Source organism: Lampetra fluviatilis, chromosome 2 (genome assembly GCF_964198595.1).
Source record: "Lampetra fluviatilis chromosome 2, kcLamFluv1.1, whole genome shotgun sequence".
NCBI classification, from domain to species: domain Eukaryota; kingdom Metazoa; phylum Chordata; class Hyperoartia; order Petromyzontiformes; family Petromyzontidae; genus Lampetra; species Lampetra fluviatilis.
The window spans coordinates 9,441,549-9,465,820 of NC_136276.1; the positions used below are offsets into that span (position 1 = coordinate 9,441,549).

The window sequence follows — 24,272 nt, forward strand, 5'->3', positions numbered from 1 at the left end:
CGTGAAAGACAAAAACAAACCCGGTTAAAAGCCCCAGGCAACTCCGGATGATATTCATAATTAAACTCTTTGATGTTTGAACATCTTAACACCTCCTGTTTTATTGCGAGAAACGGCAAAACCTATTCTTAATTGTCATCATTTTGATACTGCCAAAAAGGGTCCCATAGATATAAGCGCTGCTTTATCACGGCATCATCGGCATCAACATAAAACGCCGCAATGCCCGATCCACAAATACGAATGAGACGACACAGCGACGATGCACTGACGCCACTATTCGTGACCCGGTTTATCTCGTTTGACCACCTGAATGTGGAATTGTCGTTGTTGCTCTGCATCAGGGACGTACGGTCAGGGGAGACAGGGGAGGCAGAGCCTCACCTGCCATACTCCAAAGAAAATAGCTGGTACGAAAAATAATAAAATAAAATAAATATTAAGATGTTTCCACTGATTTGTTATTAATGTCATTTTCGTACGATTCCAATCATTTTTATAGTCAAAATCGCCAAATTTGCTAGCTCGGCTGCAAATACAGGAAGAGACGAGAGGTGAGGCAGCGACGCGCTCAGCCTCCCCTCTGATTGCGCAACCCCTCAGTAACTGGATGGAGCGCGGGCAATAAGCACGTGCCTGTTACTATATCAGTATGTCACCAATGTAATGTTTGTAGACCCCTTCATTTCATGTCCTCGCCTTCCATACTCCAGGTAACTTATTTCACGAATGTGTATAAAGATGTTTAGGCTCGCTGGTCTCGTCATGAAACTGCAATGAAAAAGCACCAGGGGAGGCAGCTATCACATCTGCCTCACTGAGGTCGGACGTGTCTAACACGCCCCCCCTCAATGAGGACACGCCCCCTCCGTGAGGCCTCAGTGTGTGAATCTGGCTCTGACACTAGCCAGTGCCTCCCCAGCCATTGACATCACCTCACGTCACTGCTCTGCATCTACCATCATCAAGCCTTACGAAAGAAGAGGAATCGGAACTTTTATCTACATGCTACCACCACCAGACCCCCCCAGAGTATGGGCCAACGCAGCCAAGTGTATATAATGCATGTATAGGTTACTGTAAGTATAGGCTCATAATCCGCAGGCCATAATTTCATTAATTGAGTCATCCAACTGTCGATTTAGTAGATAGTCGATATCTGTACCCTGCTGCATACATTCAAAACAGCACAACATTGTGACGACACGAGAGTGGCAAGGCTAATCAAGTGTCCTGGCTGCCGAGTCCGTACATTAGATGTTAGAGGAGGTAACTCTGCTGTCGTCAGTGGTAAGAACATCTGTGGCATTGTGATTTAATTGTAATTAACAATGTAACATGCCCTCCCCCCCCCGCCCCCAATTCGACGAATTGCCACGATTCAATCGATAATTCGATCATTTTCTGCCCTTGATACGACTCATTTGCATTATCCATTTCCGACATGGTTTTAGTTTTTTACATTTGCATACAATTAACAGTAAATAGATGGATAATTGACACTACTAAATCGACTAATGCACGTTCGATTTGATATACTGCACGTGTTGTTGAGCCGTGAATAGATGTGAATTCATGAATCGATACTGGAGGTGTAACGACGCTAAATTGTCGCCTATTCGTGACCCCGATACTTTTCAATAATCGTTTAGGACTAAACGTCGTTTGTATCGCATGGAGTTTTTTTTCTTTCATATAGTTGTTTTGGTCGCATAACGCTCTCATGCATATACAGTACATACGTACAGCAAACATTAATAATGTACACACCGATTCTTCACGCACGCGTCTCACACACAACGTGAACGTAATTATCATCGATTTCAATCGACGCATCGCCACCCCCGGTTCTGTACGTGACTTAATAATGGTCCCACTTGACCGGGGTTCGAGAGCACACGCCACCCAACCTTAATCTTATTAAACATTTAACCTAGAAAGAGGACACTTAAAGAGTTTGGGACAGGATGTTTTGCTTCGGGTCTATTAGGCTTGCTGTGGGGCCACGTTGTCAGCAGAGGGCGGTGAAGAAAAATCCACTGTTGTGCTACACTACTATGCTCTCTCCGGGACCTTCAACCAACATTCGAAATGACCGTCGTGGCGATCGAAGCATACGTACAGATGTGGCCAAGGCAGTGGATTGTTGATAACAGGGACTGTACACGTGCATGCTGTTTTTCAATTCCATTCTCCACGACCTTCACGTTGCAATACACGTGCCAAAGAAGAAGAAAAAACCCCACCACTGCTTCGTACTTCAATGAAGACATTCGATTCCCGGCCGCGGCTATCGTCAGTGGCGAGAAAAATCTGAACCTGTCCTGCGCGCCCTGGTCACCAACCAATCTTGACCAACAACAATGCAGTGCAGTCATCCAGTAAGGGGATTGACTAATGTATGAGATGTTTAGTATTATGTCGCAATGTGTTGTTGCGTAACGACACGTGTACCGTGACAGTGACCGGAGTGCACACGTGGCGTTGATTTCAATGCTGAGAATGGACAGGGCCCGGTTTGCGTTTGTCCCACGGGTCCTACATAGTTTGGACAGCCCCTGCACCCCACGTAATGACCCTTAAATATCGTAACTTGTTTCAAAATCTGAACTAAACCATGCCTCTCTAAAAGTCCTCTCAATATTTAAACGGTGGTTTAAGAGGGTAGAGGTTAGTTTTATTTCTTTAGAACTGAGTTGTGTTTTAGTTTGTCCTTCCCTGCCGCACCGACAATTAGCACGGATGGATGCGTACGGTGCGAGATAATTTCAACATACAAATACATAGCCGTACTGCACAATTTACCCAGTGGTCCAAGTTCGTATGCCGGTCACGACTATTATTAAGTGGGGAAGTATATACAAATCTGTCCTGCCCTATGTCGCCCCTACATCAACCCAAACTGGCCAGCAGTAAAGCAAGATCAGACAACCCCTATACCCGGACACGTTGAGAGAAGGCCGTCAACCAGCAGCAGTTTGACAAAAGGGATGTGAAGTCTATCACTAAGCAGGGGGCTTCTTTCACCGACGCCTCAGCAAATTATCATACTAACAAGGCCGATGAGACACATCACACGCCACTTCCAAGATCTTACCTTTGGGTTAAGTCTCGAATGGGATTTCACACCAGGCCACCTTGTTCCACTGGCATGGCAAAAGAACCGAAGCTGATATCTTTAAGTCGACTCAAGTTCTAGCTCGTTTGGCGAGTATGTGCAACTGTCCTAATTGTTTCGTGCATCTGGTGGATTCTATGAACGCGAAAAAAGGAACTTGCTCGTTTCCTGTGGTCCAAGTTGACCTTTTGTTACCACATCCTTCATGGTCACAGTTCTCCAAGCATCACACCTTATTACAGTAGACATTACACCGTGCTCGTTAAGCACTCTACGTGTTTAACTTACAAAAGTATAAGGTGGAAACGAATGAAAAAACAAATAGAGTCGTTGTGTTATACCTTACAGTGGTTGGGTTTGTAGTAAAGCACACTGACAACTGCACCAATCACATGTTTTGTTTTAATAGGTCACACAATACAGGAGTCGAGCAGTAACCGATGCATTCCACCTCCCAAATTATGGCTGTAATCATCATCACACAATCACCAATAATATATGAAGCGTGCAATATATTTAACAAAAAATTGATTTTATATACATTTCTATATTCATTATATAAACCCCAACTTTAGGAAAAAAACTAATACAGTTTGATCAATAGAATTCCATACTGATTGAAAAAGAAAATGTTGAGCACTGATTAAACTCCGTTTGAAAAACAAACTTGTACGCACAAGCTAATGTGATTTCAAAATCCATAACCTATTGTAACTTGAATGTGACAGAGTATTTGAAAGATAGTGTTAGATGGAGGTGATATTATTAACGATAATTTCATAGCACGTTTAAATCAAGAAAAGTGGTATACATTTAGAGTAAGAGCTCAAGCCTCGTCAATTAACCAATCGGTCAGAAGTTGTTAACATGCAAAGGAGTTTAAGCGAATTGAAACCTGACTTGGCAATGCAGGTGGGTACCACCATGTCTGCTCTCTCAATTGCCACAAATGTAACAGGAGCATATAATTTTCATATGTTGTATATACTCTTATAGGTAACTGATTCTTACATTAAACAAATTTGGTGATTCTGTATTGCATTAGCAATGATGCACAAGTATACAAATAAAAAAGCAGCACTCATAAAGAAAAAAAACACTGCATAAAAAAATAAAAAGTATATAATAGGCAACGTGTTGGGGAATGGAGCTTCTGCACAGCACGTAGAGAGAGGCCAGAGAGGTTGAGTCTAACTCGCCAGAAACTACGGCCTACCTCTCTGGCCTAGTGCTCTGAACAATGGCCATTACACGAAGTGTCACCCATTACAGTTTCTACTTTTCCTTTTCAAGGCAGTGTTACTCACGCGTGTGTTGGGGGTTTTTTTACCCTTACATGCACGATTCATGTTACACGAGTGGTACAATTCATTTTAATCAATGAAGCCACGCATGTATGACTAGTAATCATGAACAATCCAGAAAGTGTTTTCAAACATTGAGTTATATGTCCTGTCAACTACTGATAGGGTTCCTCACACTCTACCAAAGTGTACATTTACACTTTTACCAACCAACACACATTTGCGATAAGAGTTTTACCCAATTAACATTTGGAGAATGTACTGTGAAGTAATGTAAAGATTGAGTGGAAAACTATGATTTAATGAAACCACATTCAATATATTTCACAATTTTCACAATATACCGTATGCAGCATAGTTCTGTAGAATAAGAGCCCAACAGCCAAAACTAAAACATTTTACTAAATCTACATTAGGAATTTATGGCATCCAGAAAAAAGATAAAATTACTAAAACAACACATAGGCCCTGGTTTAACTCACATAGCATTTTGGGTGAGTACAACATTTAGTGCTCCTTGAAAGTAATCCTTTAGGAAATAAACCTGGCATTTGTTCGTGTGATTGCATGTGTGCACGTACTTCGAAATGGGTAAAACGTGTAAAGGACTTTGAGCTCATACATTATTGGAGGAAATACATGTGTCATGACAGGATTCAGCCTAGGGTGTGAGTGGACTAGTGGCCACGGGAGATGACAGGGGAGTCAGCTGAAAGTGTGAATGGACTAGTGGCCACGGGAGGTAATGGCAGGGGAGTCAGCCGACAGTGCGAATGGACTAGTGGCCACGGGAGGTAATGACAGGGGAGTCAGCCTGCAGTGCGAATGGACTAGTGGCCACGGGAGGTAATGACAGGGGAGTCAGCCTGCAGTGCGAATGGACTAGTGGCCACAGGAGGTAATGGCAGGGGAGTCAGCTTGCAGTACGAAGGGACTGGTGGCTACGGGAATGATTGAGAATAGGAGCGTGGCCAGGTGACGGAAGAGGATGGTAGAGTCTGCTGGTAGAGCGAGTGTCTAGAACCAGCGAGAAGGATCGGGAATGGGGGCGTGGCCTCGGACCGTATTTAAGGGAGATTCGAGGGAGACTCATGGCTGTTGCAGTGAGGTCTCCGCCTGTTCAAGTGAACGTATCTTCAATAAAAGAAACCATCTCAAGAAAGTGTGTTAAGTCGTCTTTACACGTGTACTAATTAAGTGTGATTAATGTACAATTTAAATGTTACCTAACTACTGTACATTTTTACTGATAGCTTGTCTAAACACGTTAATGTAATGTCTCTACTGTATTTAAATGCGTGCACATTATTTTAAGATCTTCAATATACTGAATTAGAAAATAGTTTCACAGGGTATATCAATGAAACTGCACTCATCCTGCTTACAAGATGCTGCAGTATTTTTTAAATCAAATTATCTTTGCACAGATTATATATGTTATTGTATCTGGGCGTCATTGATGATAATACCCCATATATATAATTATGTTCATGAGTGATTATGAATCACAACTAATGCTGTGGCAAAGTTCAGCGACAATAAGCAGGCATATTGGAATAAGCTCTCAAACGTTATCCTTCAGTGTGACATAAAACATAGGATATGCCTGGTGAGGGTTAAACACCACAAAAACTTGGGGATTTCTGAGGTTATCCACAGTGCTGTCATGCAAATGTGTTGGATCTGATTGTTGAATAGGTGGTGGGGCGAGCATGCCTTGCTGTCCAAGGCAGTGCTTGCCCGTCATCACTCTTGCCACCACCACAGCATCAGCCTTCCTCGCACTGCCATCAGCACCATGCGTCAGTGCTGTGTGCACATCTGTGTAGAAATAAATCCCTCTTCCGTATCGGTGCCCTAGTAGGGAATAACCATACATTTCGTTTTTAAACTTAGATGTTTTCATACACACGCGCACAGTCATATAGAAAGCATATATTTGTATAACTTTCACAATCATCACAAGAACGTGCATTGTTATTATTACACGCTTTTATTTAACTCACTTCGTCTGTTGTATCCTCAAAAAAGAAATATTGTAACTCAATTTTTACACACTTCCCAATGTGCTATCGACTGCAAACTTGAAATAGCTATGTCATACTGATGACAACACGATATTCTATCATAAAAAATCCAAAACATATATTTTTTTACATTTTACACGCTTTTATTTAACTTACTGTGTGTTGTCGTATCCAAAAATCTTGTAACTCAATTTCAACCGTATTCCTAATGTCGCATCGACTGCAAACTTGGTATAGGTATGTCGTACTGATGACAATACTATATTATATCATTAAAAAAAATATTTTTAAACAATCTTTTTTACGGCTCTAATTGTCCACGCTCAACTCACGTTGCCTGTAAATCACCACGTGGTCCCTTACGTCACGGCAAGCCTCGGGGAGCCACGCCCAGGGGCGGGGGATGTGGAAGGAGGGGAGGGGCGATGGGGGAAGGGGGCAGGGCAGCTCGGACAGTACATTTTATTAAAGCGTGTTTTAAAAAAAAAGTATTTCTAAATATTTTATTTATATTAACATTCATAAATGCAACCAACCATCCACACTCACCATTTATTCCAGGACGTGCTCTATTGAAGCCATATTTCTCTACGCTTTTGCTATCATTCTCATTGATGCCTTGGAACAAGATTCTGCATGTAACGGGATTTCCATCACGCTGCGATATCCAAGTATGTCTGTCCCCAAATTTGTTTTCAAGATCTTTGTTGTGAAGAGGCACCACCTTTACATAAATATACATAAATGTGATGTAAAATCCATGTATAAAGTGTGGGTTTTTTGTAAATGCCAATATCAAATTAAATAATAGTATGAATTTAAACAGGTATACTGTAGTAACGAAGCCATGTTAATATTTGTTTATTGTGACTGTATATACATTACACATCAAATTGGATATTTTAACAATTAGACACAAAGAATTAATTCAATAGTGTGCAGGTATTGTACATTTCATTAAAATATGAATCTGCAAAACTGAAACAAATGTCAGAAGGTGCAGCTGCGATGTAAAATTGATGCTGGAAAATCAAAGTGTGCTGATATAAGTGCATTTATAGCATGGACATATTGTAAAACAAAAACTAAAACACTGTAGTTATACTATAGCACAGTATAAATACTCGCTCATGAAGTGAATGTGTATATTTTTGCAGATATTTGCTTTCTCACCAACATTTAAACAGCACACCTGTATAAAAAGTACTTAAACTGACCGGTAATCCGTGACTAGTACCCATAACACATCACAGTTAACATAATTTACATATTTAATTAATTTATCAAATTTTTAGGCATTGTTATAGGAATTATAATCCATTTGAAGCTCTTGAGAACAGTGCATCACCCTGTTTCTGAGATCTCTTCGAGTGACCTCTTATTTACACTAGAGGCCACAATTTTCGACTCTACCTACTCCAAAGATATTTGAATTTTAAATTTTGAGAGCTAGAATCCAACCAATTAAGGGAAAATACATTCCATGTGATTTTTTTGTGTCGTCATGGGTGAAAGGGCTGAGACCACCGGCTTACAATACTTGTGAACCAAGTTTAATTAAATGCTACCTGAACTGCAACCCATCTCAGCAGCACCAATGCAGCACTCTCACCTCTGATACACGCTGCTACATCACAAGGATCACATTTTTGAATTCCACTGTTTTTTTTACTTTGCATACTCAGGAATTTCATTTTAATCATCAAACTTTTGTTGATATCACATTGTTCTTTAATTGTCCAATACATTATTCTATGAAGTGGATAGATTTTGTTTGTACAGTATACAATACTCATACATTTTACCAAAAAAGTTGTTGCTTTAACCAGTATTGTGCACAATCACCAGTGTACATGTCACTTATGATAATTATCATTGTGTATTTGGTACAGTATTAGTTGCAATTGAACATAACTTTGGTAAACTGTGTCATGTAAAAGGGTACCTGTGAAATTGATGTAATATTTAAGGTGGAGTGTTTCAAAGCATGTTCTAACACCCTATAATCTCTTGGATTAAGGGACAATGCTTTTACTTCTTTTGCTTCTATTTCTTCATCATAACCCATATTAGAGAAGATAAATTCTTGACCTGTAATAAATAATACAAATACACTTTACATTTTGGAATGTAAGAATACAATATAACATTTTAAAATTACTGTAATTTAGATTTGCTAGTTTTTATTTTATTTACAATTTCAGTCACGTATTTTTAATGAGTACAATGATTTACATTATTTACACTACCACTGCAGCCGTTAAACTTTCAAGATGAACAGAACTCCTTAAAATATTTTGACAGATTTTATCAGTAAAATGTAACATTTATAGATTACAATACTGGCATACCGCTTAGATCGTTCAGGATGTGTTCTTGGTAAATGGAGCACGAAACGAAACAGGGCTACAGGAGGTCAATGTCACATTGTTCCAATAGAGATGCAATATTTCAGGGCTTCATTGGGATATCAGTAATAGCCTTAATAATGATACTGTACACATGATAAATGTATTAAGGCATTTTGTAAAAAAAAAAATGTAACGTTTAATGAAAATGACATTAAAAAATACGATAAGTTACGGACTCAAATGCATTCGGTCGGCGCTTGCGTAACATCAACTCGTCTCCCTAACGTTTCGCAGGAAGCTACACTAACCAATGGGATTACTGGATCCATAGATCACAAATTAATTGATGCAATGATTAACCCTCGATGAATCGATACTCTAACGTGGCTGTCGGATCGACAATGAGCACAATCGATAGAAAACGCACCACGATTTAGGCTCAGCTTAAGCCCATATATAGGCAACGCCACACCTACTTCCAGATATGGGCTGGTCCGCGCATATATTTAAGCATTCAAGTGAAACATTGTTGTAAGAGGCAGCGCTATAAGAGGTATGTCTGTATTGTAAAATATTTTATGTACAATAATTATTTACAAAGGATATGGCCACCTCTTGAGGACGTAGCACCGCGAGCCTCACCAAATGAAGACGGTTCCTGGTTTCCACTGTGTTCACCTTTTGGGGAGAGCATTCCACCGGTAGCTCCAACAGATGAAAAAGGTGCCTGACTTGTGCTGAATGCACCATACGGGGAGGGCATTCCACCGGTAGCTCCACCAGATGAAAAAGGTGCTTGACTTGTGCTGAATGCACCATTTGGGGAGGCCATTCCACCGGTAGCTCCACCAGATGAAAAAGGTGCCTGACTTGTGCTGAATGCACCATTTGGGGAGGGCATTCCACCGGTAGCTCCACCAGATGAAAAAGGTGCCTGACTTGTGCTGAATGCACCATTTGGGGAGGGCATTCCACCGGTAGCTCCACCAGATGAAAAAGGTGCCTGACTTGTGCTGAATGCACCATTTGGGGAGGGCATTCCACCGGTAGCTCCACCAGATGAAAAAGGTGCCTGACTTGTGCTGAATGCACCATACGGGGAGGTCATTCCACCGGTAGCTCCACCAGATGAAAAAGGTGCCTGACTTGTGCTCAATGCACTGAACGGGGGGGGCATGCCACCGCTAGTCCCACCAGAATGAGGAGGTTGCTGAATTGCATTTACACTTGTTTGTATCACAGGCTGTGTGACAATTGCACCTTTATGAGAGAGACGTTACATAAAAAGACATAATTAACAGTCAACAATTTATAACGTGTACATATGTCACGAATCAGACACATTTTCAATAAATGCTGTACTTATGAATTAATACTGTGGTTTTCAGTAGATCCATAGCAATGGAATCATAGGATTGGAAATATTCCATCGGGCCAAGTTATCAGCACCTTGACTTCCAATTGACTTTGTAAAATACATTAAAGTGGTCGTCCCAATTACTAAACCTCAGAATATAGATGTCTGCAATTGAATAAACATTGAATTGATGTACATAAATCCATACCAATATCCATCGAAACAAGATTAACAATATATATTCATGTTGATATTTGACCGTGCATTATGTTGTAAAAAATTATGGTTTATATATATTTTCCGTACATTTTTTTTTATTTCAATGCAAAAATACTATATTAGGGTATTTGTGGTATGTATCACAATTTCAAGGTAATCCATACACATGGATCACCTTGTGTATGGATCACTTTAGAGTATTTGGCTGCTATAAATTTCCACATGATAAGCCACTTCATTAAGCTTTCATTTGTAGCCAGGTCGCGTGTGGAAAAGAGATAGAAAGCTCAGTGGCCGTTATATGGTACAATTTTTTTAAAGTTTAGTTTAGTTTTTAGTTATATGTTCAAGTACAGTGAAAATGAAATAGCAATACAATTACATGTGTTTACCTACCTGGTATTGCATATTGCATGTTAAATTCTTCAAGCAAATTCTCAATTTTCACCTTTGCCTGAGCCACATCACTGGCCTTACCAGCCATCTGTATCACTGTCACTGGACATGAACCAATCTTCTTCTCAGCTCCTTTGTTAGAGAAACGCAAGATAAAAAAAACACAAAGCTGTTGAACTGCTGAATGTATAAAACTGCGATTGTATTATTTGGATGTGATGACAAAAAATATCTAAGGTAATATTTAAATTACGTTTAGTGTAACCATTTATTTTAACGAATGAGTGGTAACATAAAGTAAAGGTTGTAGGACTGTGTAATCGATTTATATTAAATATTCACTCTGGGCATACGCACACTGGGTGAATTTGTGTAATACTATGCATTAGTGGCACACCGGTAATCCACTGCTTTGTGGGTAAGTTCTAGTGGATCATGTACAGATGTGTGTGAAAGTCTTAAAAGTGATGGACTGTAAGGTGGCTAAGAGATGGTAGTCCAGCAAATAGATTTGTGAACCCTTTGGGTGTTATCCACACGTATATGTACTGCAGGGTTTTTTTCTCTGTTTTCCTCTCACTTCTTCATTTCTCACCCTGTCCTTCCTTGATAAACCCACCATCCACCGAAACATCATCATCTCTGTGACCGACATAGCTTGGTCCTCCCTCTTTCTTGTGCCCCAGCACTCGGTCCCATACAACACCGGCCTCATCACCATCTTGTACTATACACTACACTATACACTACACTATACTATGCGCTACACTATGCACTACACTATACACTACTCTATACACTACACTATACACTACACTATACACTACACTACACACTACACACTTTTCCCTTCAATCAAACTGGGACCCTCGTATCACACACCACACCAGGCATCTCTCGCCCTTTCATCCAGCCCTTGTTCTTGTTCTCATAATCTCCTTCAAGTGATCCATCCGCACCACATCGTTGCACCCAGGTACTTAAACTCATTCGATATTCATTAACTGGTCACTTCCAATTTGAAATCCTCCTTCTGCATTATTTCCACTGAAATTTGCCACCATAAACTCAGTCTTTGTCCGACTGATCCTCAACCCATTCCCTTCAATCTTTTGCACCCAGATCTTCAAATCATCTTCCACTATCCCCCTGCTTTCACCGCATAGCACAATGTCGTCTGCAAACAGCATACACCAGGGGGGCTCTCTCTGAATATATCTCGTCAGTGTGTCCAGCACCAGGACGAACAGGAAGGGGCTAAGGGCGGAACCTTGTTTCACTCCCGCTTTGATTTGAAAGCTCTCCGACACTCCACAGGTGCTCCGTACATGCATTTTCCCTGCCCCATTCACATATCCTGGATCAGCCAGGCATATACCTCAGGAAAACCTCTTCTTTTCATACACCACCAGATGAGCTCACTAGGCACCCTGTCGTACGCTTTCTCAAGACGAAAAAACACCATATGCGGGTCCCGTTTCTTCTCTCTGAACTTCTCCATCAATACTCTCAGTGCAAAGATCGCATCCATTGTTGACCTTCCCTGTCTGAATCAAAACTGACCCTCGCCAATTTCCACCAGCTCCCTCAGTCTTCTTTCTATGATCCTTCCCCAGAGTTTCATGGTGTGACTCATCAATGCTATTCCTCTGTAATTCCCACACTTATGTATCACCTTTCCCTTTAAAGATGGGAAGCAATGTACTCTCTCTCCATGCATATGTAGTGACATAAGAAGGGAGGGGCTGCTGGGGGCTCTGGGACCTTTGGCGCCAGGCGCTGGGTTCCCAGGCGGGTCAGACGCTTAAGCCTCTTGGCGCCAGGCGTTGGGTTTTCGGGCGGCCCAGGCGCTTAAGCCGCTTGGCGCCACCAACGGGGGGGGGGCTGTGTGTGCTCTGTGGGATACCTGGGGGCGCACACGGCCCTACCCCTCGTTGGGGACTAGGCATAAAAGGGGAGCTCCCTGGACGATCAGGGCCAGTTGTAGCTCAAGACCCAAGACCCAAGACCAGCCATCTGAGGACCCTGGGATGTTGTGAGAGCCAGTGGTGGGACTCTGGAACTCCCGACTCTACGACCTTGTGGGGGCGAGTTCCAGAGCGTAGCCAGAGTAGAGTATCTCGGCTGTGTACCTAGGCTGTGTACCTAGGCGGTAACAGAGTATCTGGACTGTTGGAGAGTTGGACTGTTGGAGAGTTGGACTGTTGGAGAGTTGGAGAGTTGGAGTGTTGGAGTGCTGTTGGATTGTAATAAAGAAGTTACCTCTACAAGTGTCTCCGGAACCCGTTACACATACAGCATTTTCTTCTCCATCCAGATTTTCTCAAATACCCCCATAAGTATTTCAACACCACTTTTTCCCATTAATTTAAACACATCAATTGTAATCTCATCTGGCCCCACCGCCTTTTGATGTTTCATACTCCCCAGAGCCTCCACTACCTCTTCTCTGGTTATAGTCAATCTATCAACCGCTAACTGCAAAGTGTTAACAACTCCACCTCCTCAAACATGGGGTGACGTTCATCTCCACTAGTGCCAGGAGCACACATTCCATAGAGGAGAAGACCTCTTATCCGCATCCATATTACCCATGATATTGATTCGCCACATTGCTGGCGATAACAAGGGCTTCTGTCTCTTTAGTGGAGGCCAGTCTTTTCACAGACATTGTTGACGTGCCACAAAATGGTACTACCACAGTAAGCTTATAAACCCGAGGAATCATGTGGAAAAAATGTTTAACAAAATGTTTAACTTACCGAGTGTAGGTAACAGAGAGGTTTCATTTCCATGCATATTCTCGATGTTGTCCTTTTCCATTGTGAAATTTTTTTGGAATTCCTTATGAAAATACAATATAAATGTACAATGTTTCTATGAAAAACTATTAAACATTAGCCGAGTGCAGTATTTTATCCACAAGGCTAGTTGTTTGATTATTACAAATCTCTATAGAAAGTTAAACATGAATACATGTACAGTACACAATGTCACAATTATAGGTTAATCAACTTTGAACATCACAGCATAATCAAATTCAAGAATTATAACTCAAACTAAAGTATATCTTTAATATAACACAGAATTTTTATTTATGTGTAACTGTCTTTTGCAAATGCAAGTTTTGACAGATTAATACTGTACATTTTAATATAACCTGTAGGAATTAAATAACATGTTATTTGGGTCTTTCGGTAAAGTCACATAGATAGGTTCTTTAAACGTAGATAGGTTATTTGAACCTATCTACGTGACTTTACCGAAAGACCCAAAGAATATGAATTCCTGCAGTCACGAAAGCTTTAAGTCAAGATTTAATTAAATAACATCTCTCGTATGTCGTACTTACTTTGATTGTTTCATAATCTTTAGGATAGAGTACAAACCTAACATTTTTCAAACTGCTGTTAGGGTAGTCCTTGAAATGGGCAATAACAGATTTGATCATTGTGGCTGCCACCATTTTTATAGGGTGCTGTAGTGTTCCAGCTCCAAGGGCTGGGAAAGAGATAGATTTTTGTTGCTTGTCTTGTGCCGTCTTCAAACATGTTTTAACAATGTCCTTCAGAATCTGTTGGTTATTGAATAAGCCAGGCATTAATAGAAGCACATCTACAGTCTTGAGAAGTTGTATAAGAAAAAATTATCCCAAGATAGTGTTTTTGAGAAGTCAAAGTTTAATAGTTGTGGTGCCTTAATGTACACCAAAATGTTTATACATTTGTAGAAATGACAGTCAAACTGTTATCCTCTTGTTAGCCATTCTTTTTATTATCCGAGGCCCCAGATCAACCTATTTAACTTGTACTGTTTGTGCTTATCCACAGATAAAAGAAACCAAGAAGTTGTGGCAAATTCATCCTATCAGCCAAAGTTACTCACTCGGAATTGTGTAGATAAAAGGGGTCTCTGGGCACGAATAAATGCGAATGGGACCACCAGTAGCACCCCCAACATCGCTGCATATAAGAAGAATTTAATTGTAATGTCTAGTATATCACATTTTGTTAATTTCATTTTTGAGTTCTAATAGTTAAATCAGTTTAATGACAAAACCATGAGGTTGAAGTTGGCATCTTATTTGCAACCATAAATGAAGTAGCTGAGGATTTCCATCATAATATGATCTTGGGCCACTCGTGGCAAAGCATACATCTGTAGTGTCAACAGAATCGTATAGCCTAGCCTAGACACAACCCTGACCGTGTTACACTGACAGCGTCGACCGAGAAAGCCAACAACTATCTGGCCACGCAATTATCGAGTGAAGATGGCAGCGATGAAGGTGGCGAAGATGATGAGACGAGTCCACTTCCCAGAACTGGCAGCCATGAGCTCTCGCTCTCTGCTGAATTTTTCCTACTCAGCGCGATCTGGCTCCACCCTGGCCATGCATCCCTTCTCGAACCCACTAGCAGGTTCCAGGGGCTTCCAGACGGGGTCTCTGTGACCCTTGCCCCAGTTCGTCAGCCCTGCTGACACACCCTCGTGTAAGTGCTCACCGGCGTGTGTACGACTCGTCCACCGCAGTTGCCGTTGTTGGACAACAGACGACGCTATTACACGACACATCTATAGAGGGAGGACCGCTTTACAAGTGCCAATAGAATTTTGCCCGTCCCAACACGGACGTCAATGTCAAAATGGGTGCCAAACTTGGCACGTATTCCGTAATATTATGTTCCGGCAAGCATTTTAGTTGCAGCCCAAATTTAATACGTAGCTAGGCATATGAATGGTAAAATGGTCTTTCCCAACCAATCTGAAAGCACACATCTGTAGAGGGGACACCCCTTTACGAATACTAATCGAATTTTGCACGACCTAACGTGGATTTCAGTGTCAAAACGTGTGCTTGGCACATGTGTAGTGACATAGCGCTGACTGCTGTCCAGCAGCGGCAACTGCAGTGGACAGTTAGCGCACATGCCGTTGGGCGGGCGGAGGAACTGAGGCAAGGGTTACGGAAGACCTCATCTGAAAGCCTCTGGAACCCGCTAGTGGATTCGAGAAGGGAGGCTGAGTAGGATAAAAGCAGCGGAGAGCGAGAGTAGACTCGTCGTCGCTGTCGTCTTCGCCGCCTTTGTCGCTGTGGCCTTCACTCGATATTTGTGCGGCCGGATAGTTGTTGGCTTTCTCTGTCGACGCCGTCAGTGTAACATGGTTAGAGTTGTGTCCAGGCTGGGCTGTATGACATCGAGAAGGAACGAGGCAAACCTGTTGAACCTAAAGAGTGTCAATAAAGAAGGTGCCTCCTGCAACTACCTTGTCTCCGACTTGTGCTACACTACATATGCACCAATGTGCATTGTTAAAATGTAATACATCGATGCAGTATATCCATGGATAGAATGACCTTGGACCCCGAATCCCAAAGCATAATTCTACATAGGGGTGTCCCCTCTACGAGTACCAATCATTTGCCCTGGTCCAACGCAGATTTCAGTGTCAAAATCGGTACCAAATTTGGCACAGGCACTTAGGTGCATTGTTCAAAACTAATTCGTAGTTGGGGTATTTCAGTGGTAAGATGGCCTTGGGCCATTTATCTTAAAGAGTCAATTTACAGAGGGGTCCCCCTTCTATATTCTCGGCTAAACGCCAAGTTTGGCGACCGTTTTGATACAAGCACGTGTTTGACTGGGCGAAAAATCGATTGGCACGTGCAGAGGGCCCCCCTCTGTATATTTATGCTTTGATATTAGTGGCCCAAGGGGCCGTCCATAAATGACGTCACGCACCTGGGGGGGGGTCAGACATTTGTGACGATGTGTGACGTCACATCTAAATGCGCAACTTTAAATATAGACAACACGTTCTACTTAATTAAATAGACTTTTAAATAAATGTTTTCTCCTACAACATCAGAGTGCAGCGGCACAATAAATACGCACTACAATAACAATAGTTTCAAGCAATTTGAAGCACATTTTATGTTGGGGGGGAGGGGGCAGAGCTTTGTGACGTCATATTTGAGGGGGGGGTCTGACTTTTTGTGACGCCGTGTGACGATGGGGGGGGGGGAGGTCAAAAATCGTCCAAAATCGTCCAAAATCGCGTGACGTCATTTATTGACGGCCCCCAAGGCCAATTTACCATTAAAATACCCAGCTAGTTATTCGATTTGGGCTGCGAATAATACGTTGGCGAATAAGACGCCAACATCAGTCTCGTGGAAATACTTGTTAAATGTAGCTTATGAAAAAAGTTTTTTTTTTATCAATGTTGATACAAATGTACAAATACAGAGGATACCGTGGTATGTTTACTCACCAGTTGTGCACGATACTCTTGCTCCTGATTAATTATTTCCCTATTATATACCATCACGTGGTAGACAAACGTGCATCCCAAGTTGCAGCCGGTGGTAACTATACTACTTCCTTCTTGAAGTAAATATCCTGCCATTTGTTGAGTCACCTGTTTTTGTAAATCAGGCCCAGCCTTGCTTAACAATGCGATCGACACAGCACCCCGTTTCAACTCTCCCTTTTCGCCTGTAGAATTCACAATGACGTTTGTCTAAAACAAATGGGAAAATTTTGTGCGTAAGCATGACTAAAATACAATATTTCTTTGAAAACCATGAGCATTTTCTACGTATTAAATTTCTCTTGTGAATACGGTAACAGCATACGACATACTATACAAGTAGTCCCCGACTTACGATGGTCCGACTTACGATATTTCGATCTTACGATATCGATATGACAAAATTGTTAAATATTTTACATTTCGCTCGGCAGGAAAACGCAGCATCGTACGAGGTACTATGCTGTACGTTGGGACGCTGCCGGGATGTTACTGAACGCATCTCACGCCTTGTGTGATGATGCCTCTCACTCTCACCAGCGGTCGACGGAGTTGAGTTGTCTCGGTGCTAGCGCGTGTATTTGTTTCCGTGTTTTTGTGTTTCAGAATCTTGGTGAGTGCAGTACAATATGATACGTTACGATACGTTCAATGCATGTATACGTAGTTTTAGCGATTTCATTTTAGGGTTACCACGATACGATACGTTAAATGCATGTTAAAAGTTTTTTTTTTATATAGCAGATAGGATTGTTTCCTGAAAAAAAACTTTCTTTGAAATTGCAGTTCATATAGGTAGGCTAAGAATTTACCTTGTTTTTTACTTTAAATTTTACTGTGCAATACAGTATTGTAATTAATAAATACATACAGTATATAGTTTATACAGTACGGTACTGTAAATTGCTCTGTTTTGCTAAATTACCACCATTCTTTAAGTCTCCTGGGTAGGCCAGGTCATCTTCGACTTACGATATTTTCGACTTACGAATGGGGTCGTCGTAACGCATCTCCATCGTAAGTCGGGGACTACCTGTATTTGTAAGAAACTGTATATGGACACAAATTACTGTAAGAAATAATCAAGTACTGTATCCCTTACCACATTACTATACATTTCAAGACAGTTTTTCTTTGAAATTCAATAAAGTATCACGTGCTAATGTCCTGCACAGTAACAGGTTAAACCACTCTACTGTATATCCTATAATTAACACTACATCCACGTGTTGGGTTACATCAGAATAACGGCAGTGCCTATGACAAAATTAGCCTGGATAGTGATTGGATTGACCAAGAACAACAGGTTATAAGCTGCGGACCTACGCAAATGACCCCCACGACCCGCACAGTGTGGAGAAACCTTCTTCCCGAACTGCATTAACATGGCTGCACATGTTCACATGTATTCAGAAACACGTGCTGTACATGTACAATTATTAGCAATACAACTTCTCAACTGTAGTTCGGGATCATCAGTTCAACATTCAAATCAGGACTGTATAAGTCCACCATCTGCCACCTGTTTTTTACTGAAAAGGTATTTTTTTAAATACTGTCATATATATATCTAATGCTGATTAATTGTATCAGTAAATACATTTTAAAATCAAGTTAATATTAAACAAAATTTAATAGATATGATTGTACAGCAATTTCCAGCGCCAAGGTTGTTCGACTATACTTCACCACGCTGGTCAATGTGGGTTGGTGAAGGGGGTGTTGAGGAATCGCCAGTTAAGATGACTCGCCACTGTGAGCTTTGGTCGGGAACTGAACTCAAGAGTGGTCAGGTTCATAGCGCAGTGTGCGCCACCACTCCATAATGGTTTAAACAGAACGGTAAATACTGTAGTCTGTGTGCCTTTGTTACGATATTATTGCGTATGACAATTAAACATGTTTACCTGCTCCTCCTCGAGTGAACCACGAACAAGAACGACTGATTGTCCTGTTGTGGTTGTGAATCGCATTAATGTTTCATTTACAGCGTCTGAGATCAACATTGACTTGAATTGATTAGTCGTCTTATTTAAAGTGTCTGCAATGCTCTTTGCAATCTTTCCTTCTTTGTCTACAACTCTAATGTCACGGACAGAGCGACCCTGATATTTTGTATCTTTGCAGAAGTTGACTATGGCAGTGACTATAATTTTAGCACATGCATCATCAAGAAATCCATATTGCTGTACAAGAACTGTAGGAATGGCAATTGAGTTTAAGCCATGCAGATTGGCTTCTCTCAGGCTCAGTGTAATTATTGTTTCTAGAAGACGAGATTCCTCAATTCCAATTTGTGGATATACATATTTTGAGGGAGGACCCACAGCATGAATCATGATTTTACAAGGCAGGTGACCTGAACCAGTGATGAAACAATCTCCCTCCTTTAAACTCCGCTCGCGAAACACTTCATCAATTTGCCTCTGTACGTCTGAATCTCCAGTTTTGGGATCATCTTTGCTGCCTTTCAACTTTTTATTGGGTGCAGTTGTCACCATTGCATCAATGTGATGTTCAAAAACATCACCCTCGAACACAGACAGGATTCGGCCACCTGGCAGGACCACCCTGCATTGTATTCCAACGGGGTGTGCTTCTTTGCAGCTCTGAAATATTTCTATTTTGCTATTTTTGTCTTTTGCAATGTCTCCTTCATGTTTCTTCAACATTTTTAACTTATCAATTCCTTCCATAGAAATCTCATGATGAGCAACATCCTTTAAAGCTGCAAAGACACTTTGTGTTGCAGAAATTATATTTAGTTTCCCTCCCAATACTGTCATCGTCATATTTGTTTTATCACTCTGAAATGTAACCCTTTCTTTTCTTGAGATGTCATCAGTTTGTATTTTTTCATCAATGTAGTCGAGGACAGTTGCAGACACAAATTGAATTGATGCCGGAATTTGCTGTGGGGGGAAAAAATAGGCAACAATGTTCAATATACACAATACGCATTTTATAATACAGCACCATATTCATACTCATCATCTAACCAAACAACGACCGTCTATAGATAACGGTTTGCTCTTACATTGACCAATATCCTCATCTCAGATGACTGCAAGTCGTTACACATTGTATTTGACGATGAGAGTAGTGCAATTAATATTTTATTCTGGCAAAAGTGTAGAGTACGTGGATTTTTGTACAAAGGTTAATAATGCATGCACGGATACACTTTAATAATACACAACATGCAAGAAAGGAATGCAGTGTTTGCCTATGGTATGTTATAATTGCAACACGCTTATGCAGTAATTAGTAGCAGTGCTATTGCGAGACTTTACTTGTCCTGATGCGGGATGGCCAGAGGTGCCGTGAACTTCTGCGGGCATCCCCCATTGTGATGAAGGCGTCTCTGTGGCTTCACGCCTGGACAAGGGCTGGTCCAGGTACTCCTCGAGCCGAGTAACTCTCACGTTTCGCAGTTTGTCGTGCAACATGCAGTAATCGCGGTCTTTTGGAGAATGGCAAACAGAAGACATTTGTTCATAATAATGTTTTTTGGGTTAGATCGCGTAAGTATAAATGTTTCGTAACCCTCCACCACCCGACACAGCCAGTCAGGTTTGTCACGTGAACAACGCGCTAGTTACTACTTGAGCCCACCGGCGTGTTGGAGTAAATCCACAACATTTGCAATTTGAAGACGACGTTTCGCTGGTAATTACATCCAGCATCATCGAGCGATCTCTGAAATTATGCACACCGAGAAGGACCTGCGGCTGATGGGCTGTGTAAGAAATACCTTTTTATGTTTGTGGAGATAGATATGAAGGAGACATTGATTTTGTTTTTACTGTTTGCCCCAACTACGGAGCTGATGCAGTCTGTTTCAGATGGAAACACTGCTGATTTTGAAGGGCATCTTAGAATATTTTATTACGCGATACCACTTTTTGGCAGGAAAAGTACGAAAGTACAAGATGCGACGTCATACTTTCGAAACAATCAGGGGAAAAAATTCTGGATAATTCAAACATTTCATATCTGCGACGGATATTCGGATTTATAACAAAAATTGGAATATCCCTACCAAGGCCGTAGCCATGGAGTCAACATGGGGGGGGACCAAATCTTCCTGGGGGTCTGGGGGTCCCCCCCCAGAAAAAAATAAATCTAAATTTTAAAACGAATTTTCTGCCTAAAATATTTAAAAATTCACCAACACATAAGATAGACTTTTTTTTTACAATAATGTCTTAGTGTATTGTATTACATTGCTCTGTTTTTCTACATTTTTTGTTTCATTGTATGTGTAGGGGTGTTAAGGGGGATCTGACAAACACACACGGGCGTCTGCTCCCACACGCTACACGGGTGTCTACACCCACGTCCGCAAACGGTTTACGCTGGGATCCCCCACAGCCCCACCCCTCGGGGGGCGATTGCTATAAAAGGCGGGGAGCCGGAGGGCTCGAGGTCCCAGTGGGTAAGCTTCAACCAGTGACGAAAGAAGACCAGCAGATAGGCCCTGGAACTCCCCTGGCTCACCGTCCTTGTCAGGGCCGAGCAGGGAAAGCCAGCGGCGCGGCCGTAAGAGCCTCAGAGCCGATGCTCTTGTAAGAGCCGGTCTGATGGTTAAAGGTGCCGGGATCTGTGCTGAACCAGGACCAGATCGGTTAGCCTCCCCTAGGACCCAGTGGAGGAACTGGGCTGATAGCTGGGGATAGTGCGAGTGGGATATCCCTGTAGCATGGGTGAAGGGGCCGCTACCCCTTCCAGTATTGTATTATTGCCCGGGTGTTAAATAAATAAGTGTGCCTCCAACTACGTCGTCTCCGTCTGATTGGAACCCACTACATATGTAATGGCAGAGATTAGGGATTAATAAAGTACAACCATAACCACAATCATATGGACAGAAATCTATCTTATTGCAATATATTGGGGGGGACATTTTCAGCATATTTGAATATTGGGGGGGGTGTGTGTCCCCCAATATATATTATAATTACGGCCTTGATCCCTACTGAATGCAATTCAATTCTAGTAACGTGATGAGCATCAGTTCATCAAAAATAAAGTTTGCACTTCTGTGGTCAAATTAGCATTCTCTTTTGAAGGCTATATTGCCTAATAATCATTACATATACAGTAATATCTACCTTCTGTTATAAGCACAGAATTGAAGAAGAATGTGGTGTGACTTCTGTGGCCTCTTTGGCCATACGCCATAATGTGTTTCGCTCTCCCACGTGTCCCTGCCCCTTCCATTTCACCTTTATCCATAACGATCACTTATACATTTTAAAATAATTAAATTGGTGGTGTTTGTGCTTTAGCACCACTGCTACGGTCGACCTTTATTTCTTGCCATCGTCGGAAGTTGACACACTTTCCAGTACTATTAAACCAACTATTATACTGGTAGGAACCTGGTTACACCAGCCCACAGGGTATTATTGTGTCCGTCGTGCAGGGAGAGGCTGGGTGGGGGGTAGGGCTGGGTGGGGAGGGGCTGGTCACCCCGTGGTGCCCTTAAAAAACTCAGCGTTTAACCTACTCACGCCGGCTTATGCCCGCCCTCACAGTCGGGCATATTTGCGGAATACACCACGCCGCCGTTGACCGAGCAACCCAACGTTCCTACCAGCTCCCTCCGCAGGAATGTGTTTTTAGCCGTTGATGATGCAAAGAGAAATGTGAATTATGCAGGCTCTTTTAGAAAGCAATGGCATTTGAAATGTTACCCGTGTTCACTTTGTCAATGTGACGAATCTAAAAGGCACGTACATGCACGTATTTTACCTTGTGATCTTACAATGCCGTGTTTATATTCAGCAAGGAGCGTAAACAGCCACTGTCGCATACAACTTAGGGATGTTTCCGATTAATCCGAAAAATCGAACGTGGCCTCGACACGAAATTCCACGTGACCTTAAAGTGTGACGTCATAAGGAATGCAGCCACACGTCAGAATATTGAATTACACTGAAATCCGATGAGCTGCAAAGCTCTTTTTTAGATCTTCTTGGTTCTTTCTGTAAAGTCACGTGACTTTACCGAAAGAACCTAGAAGATGAATCCCTGCAGTCACGAAAGCTTTAAATCTTTTTAGATGTCCAGTATTTTTTCAGACGCCTTGCGATTAAAACTTGTGAGCGTGAACACGTTTAATTATTGAATGTAAAATGATCCCCAAGCAAATCTTACATTTAAAATAAATCAAGCGGATTTTTTAAAAATCCAAAACTAATCTCGGGGTCATGTCCTGACCACACCAATTAAGGTCGGGCGGACCCTTCCGGTGCTGCCAACTGCTTTAAATGAATACCAAGTCGGTAGGTATTTAACGGGACTTTCGAAAAGTTAACGTCATTTACCCAGCATTAGTGAAAACACAAATTGTCCCCAAATCAGCATTATCTGCAGTAAAAGTTGCTATATTCCGTTTAGTTGCGAGCGAAACCCAAGTCGCTAAGCTTTAGCGACAAACGCCACGGTGGCGACACTTGAGACGCGAATTTTAAGCAAGAGACAGAGGGAGCAATCGCTGTTCACGGTGCCACCAAAAGTTAACGTTTGATACATCCGCATCGAGAGAAAAGAAAACAGGCTGTACAGAATACTACTGTAGTATTATAGTGCTGTAATACCAGATTGTAAATGTGTAAAGTAACTCACCTGTGCGTGATCTAAAGTGAACGATTATTATTCGTCGATCGAAATTTGACGATATGGAATGGTTAATGTTTAGTCTTTGAAAAAACTGCACTAGCTTGGAAATGAATTCACTATTTTGAGGTTCAACATGCAGCACCATCCCAAACGTCGGGTCCCATAGGCCCATGGCTGCTGCAGCCATGATCTCCAACACTCATGCAGTCTGGACCACTCCCCTATATGTGGAACTTACAAATACTGTAAACCAATGGATGTCGATGTCTTTTACCAATCAATAATTGCTACTTTCGACCCTGCACCTTAACGCCTGGTTTAAACTTTGTAAGTAACATCAGCTAGGCTACGCGATGTTGCCCATCTCGTTCGACGGTACACAAACACGATTAACCCAAGCGTCGTCTTGAAACGCACTCGAAACGAAACTCTCCAACTTCCCACTTCTGTTCCGGGACGCAGTGACGGAACTGCAAATATAGCCGGTGCCACAAATAAGTTATAGCAAAAGCACCTACCCCATTCAGAGGACAGATGGCGCTGCTATGCAAAATTCAG

At 41.8% G+C, this 24,272-nt stretch overlaps 1 protein-coding gene across 1 annotated transcript; it reads right to left on the minus strand.

Annotated features, from left to right (window-relative positions):
- Positions 1–3,572: 3,572 nt before the first annotated feature.
- Positions 3,573–24,150, minus strand: LOC144941915 (uncharacterized). The gene is made up of 11 exons (XM_078868420.1): positions 23,721–24,150; positions 20,381–20,550; positions 18,995–19,999; positions 17,049–17,297; positions 14,125–14,346; positions 13,535–13,616; positions 10,773–10,904; positions 9,443–10,060; positions 8,395–8,540; positions 6,999–7,173; positions 3,573–6,279 (listed from the first exon to the last, which is right to left on the minus strand). Exons 1-11 carry the CDS (start codon positions 23,899–23,901, stop codon positions 5,987–5,989), a joined length of 3,273 nt encoding a protein of 1,090 aa, XP_078724546.1. The 5' UTR covers positions 23,902–24,150; the 3' UTR covers positions 3,573–5,986.
- Positions 24,151–24,272: the final 122 nt, after the last annotated feature.

What these genes read in the sequence shown, in the direction of transcription:
- LOC144941915 (XM_078868420.1), bottom strand. Translation starts at nt 23,901, where the DNA reads ATGGCTGCAGCAGCCATGGGCCTATGGGACCCGACGTTTGGGATGGTG. An exon ending in GTTCACTCGAGGAGGAGCAG is followed by an intron (nt 17,298 to 18,994) that starts GTAAACATGTTT and finishes CATTTGTTTTAG; the next exon opens with ACAAACGTCATTGTGAATTC. An exon ending in AAGAGTATCGTGCACAACTG is followed by an intron (nt 14,347 to 17,048) that starts GTGAGTAAACAT and finishes AATAACCAACAG; the next exon opens with ATTCTGAAGGACATTGTTAA.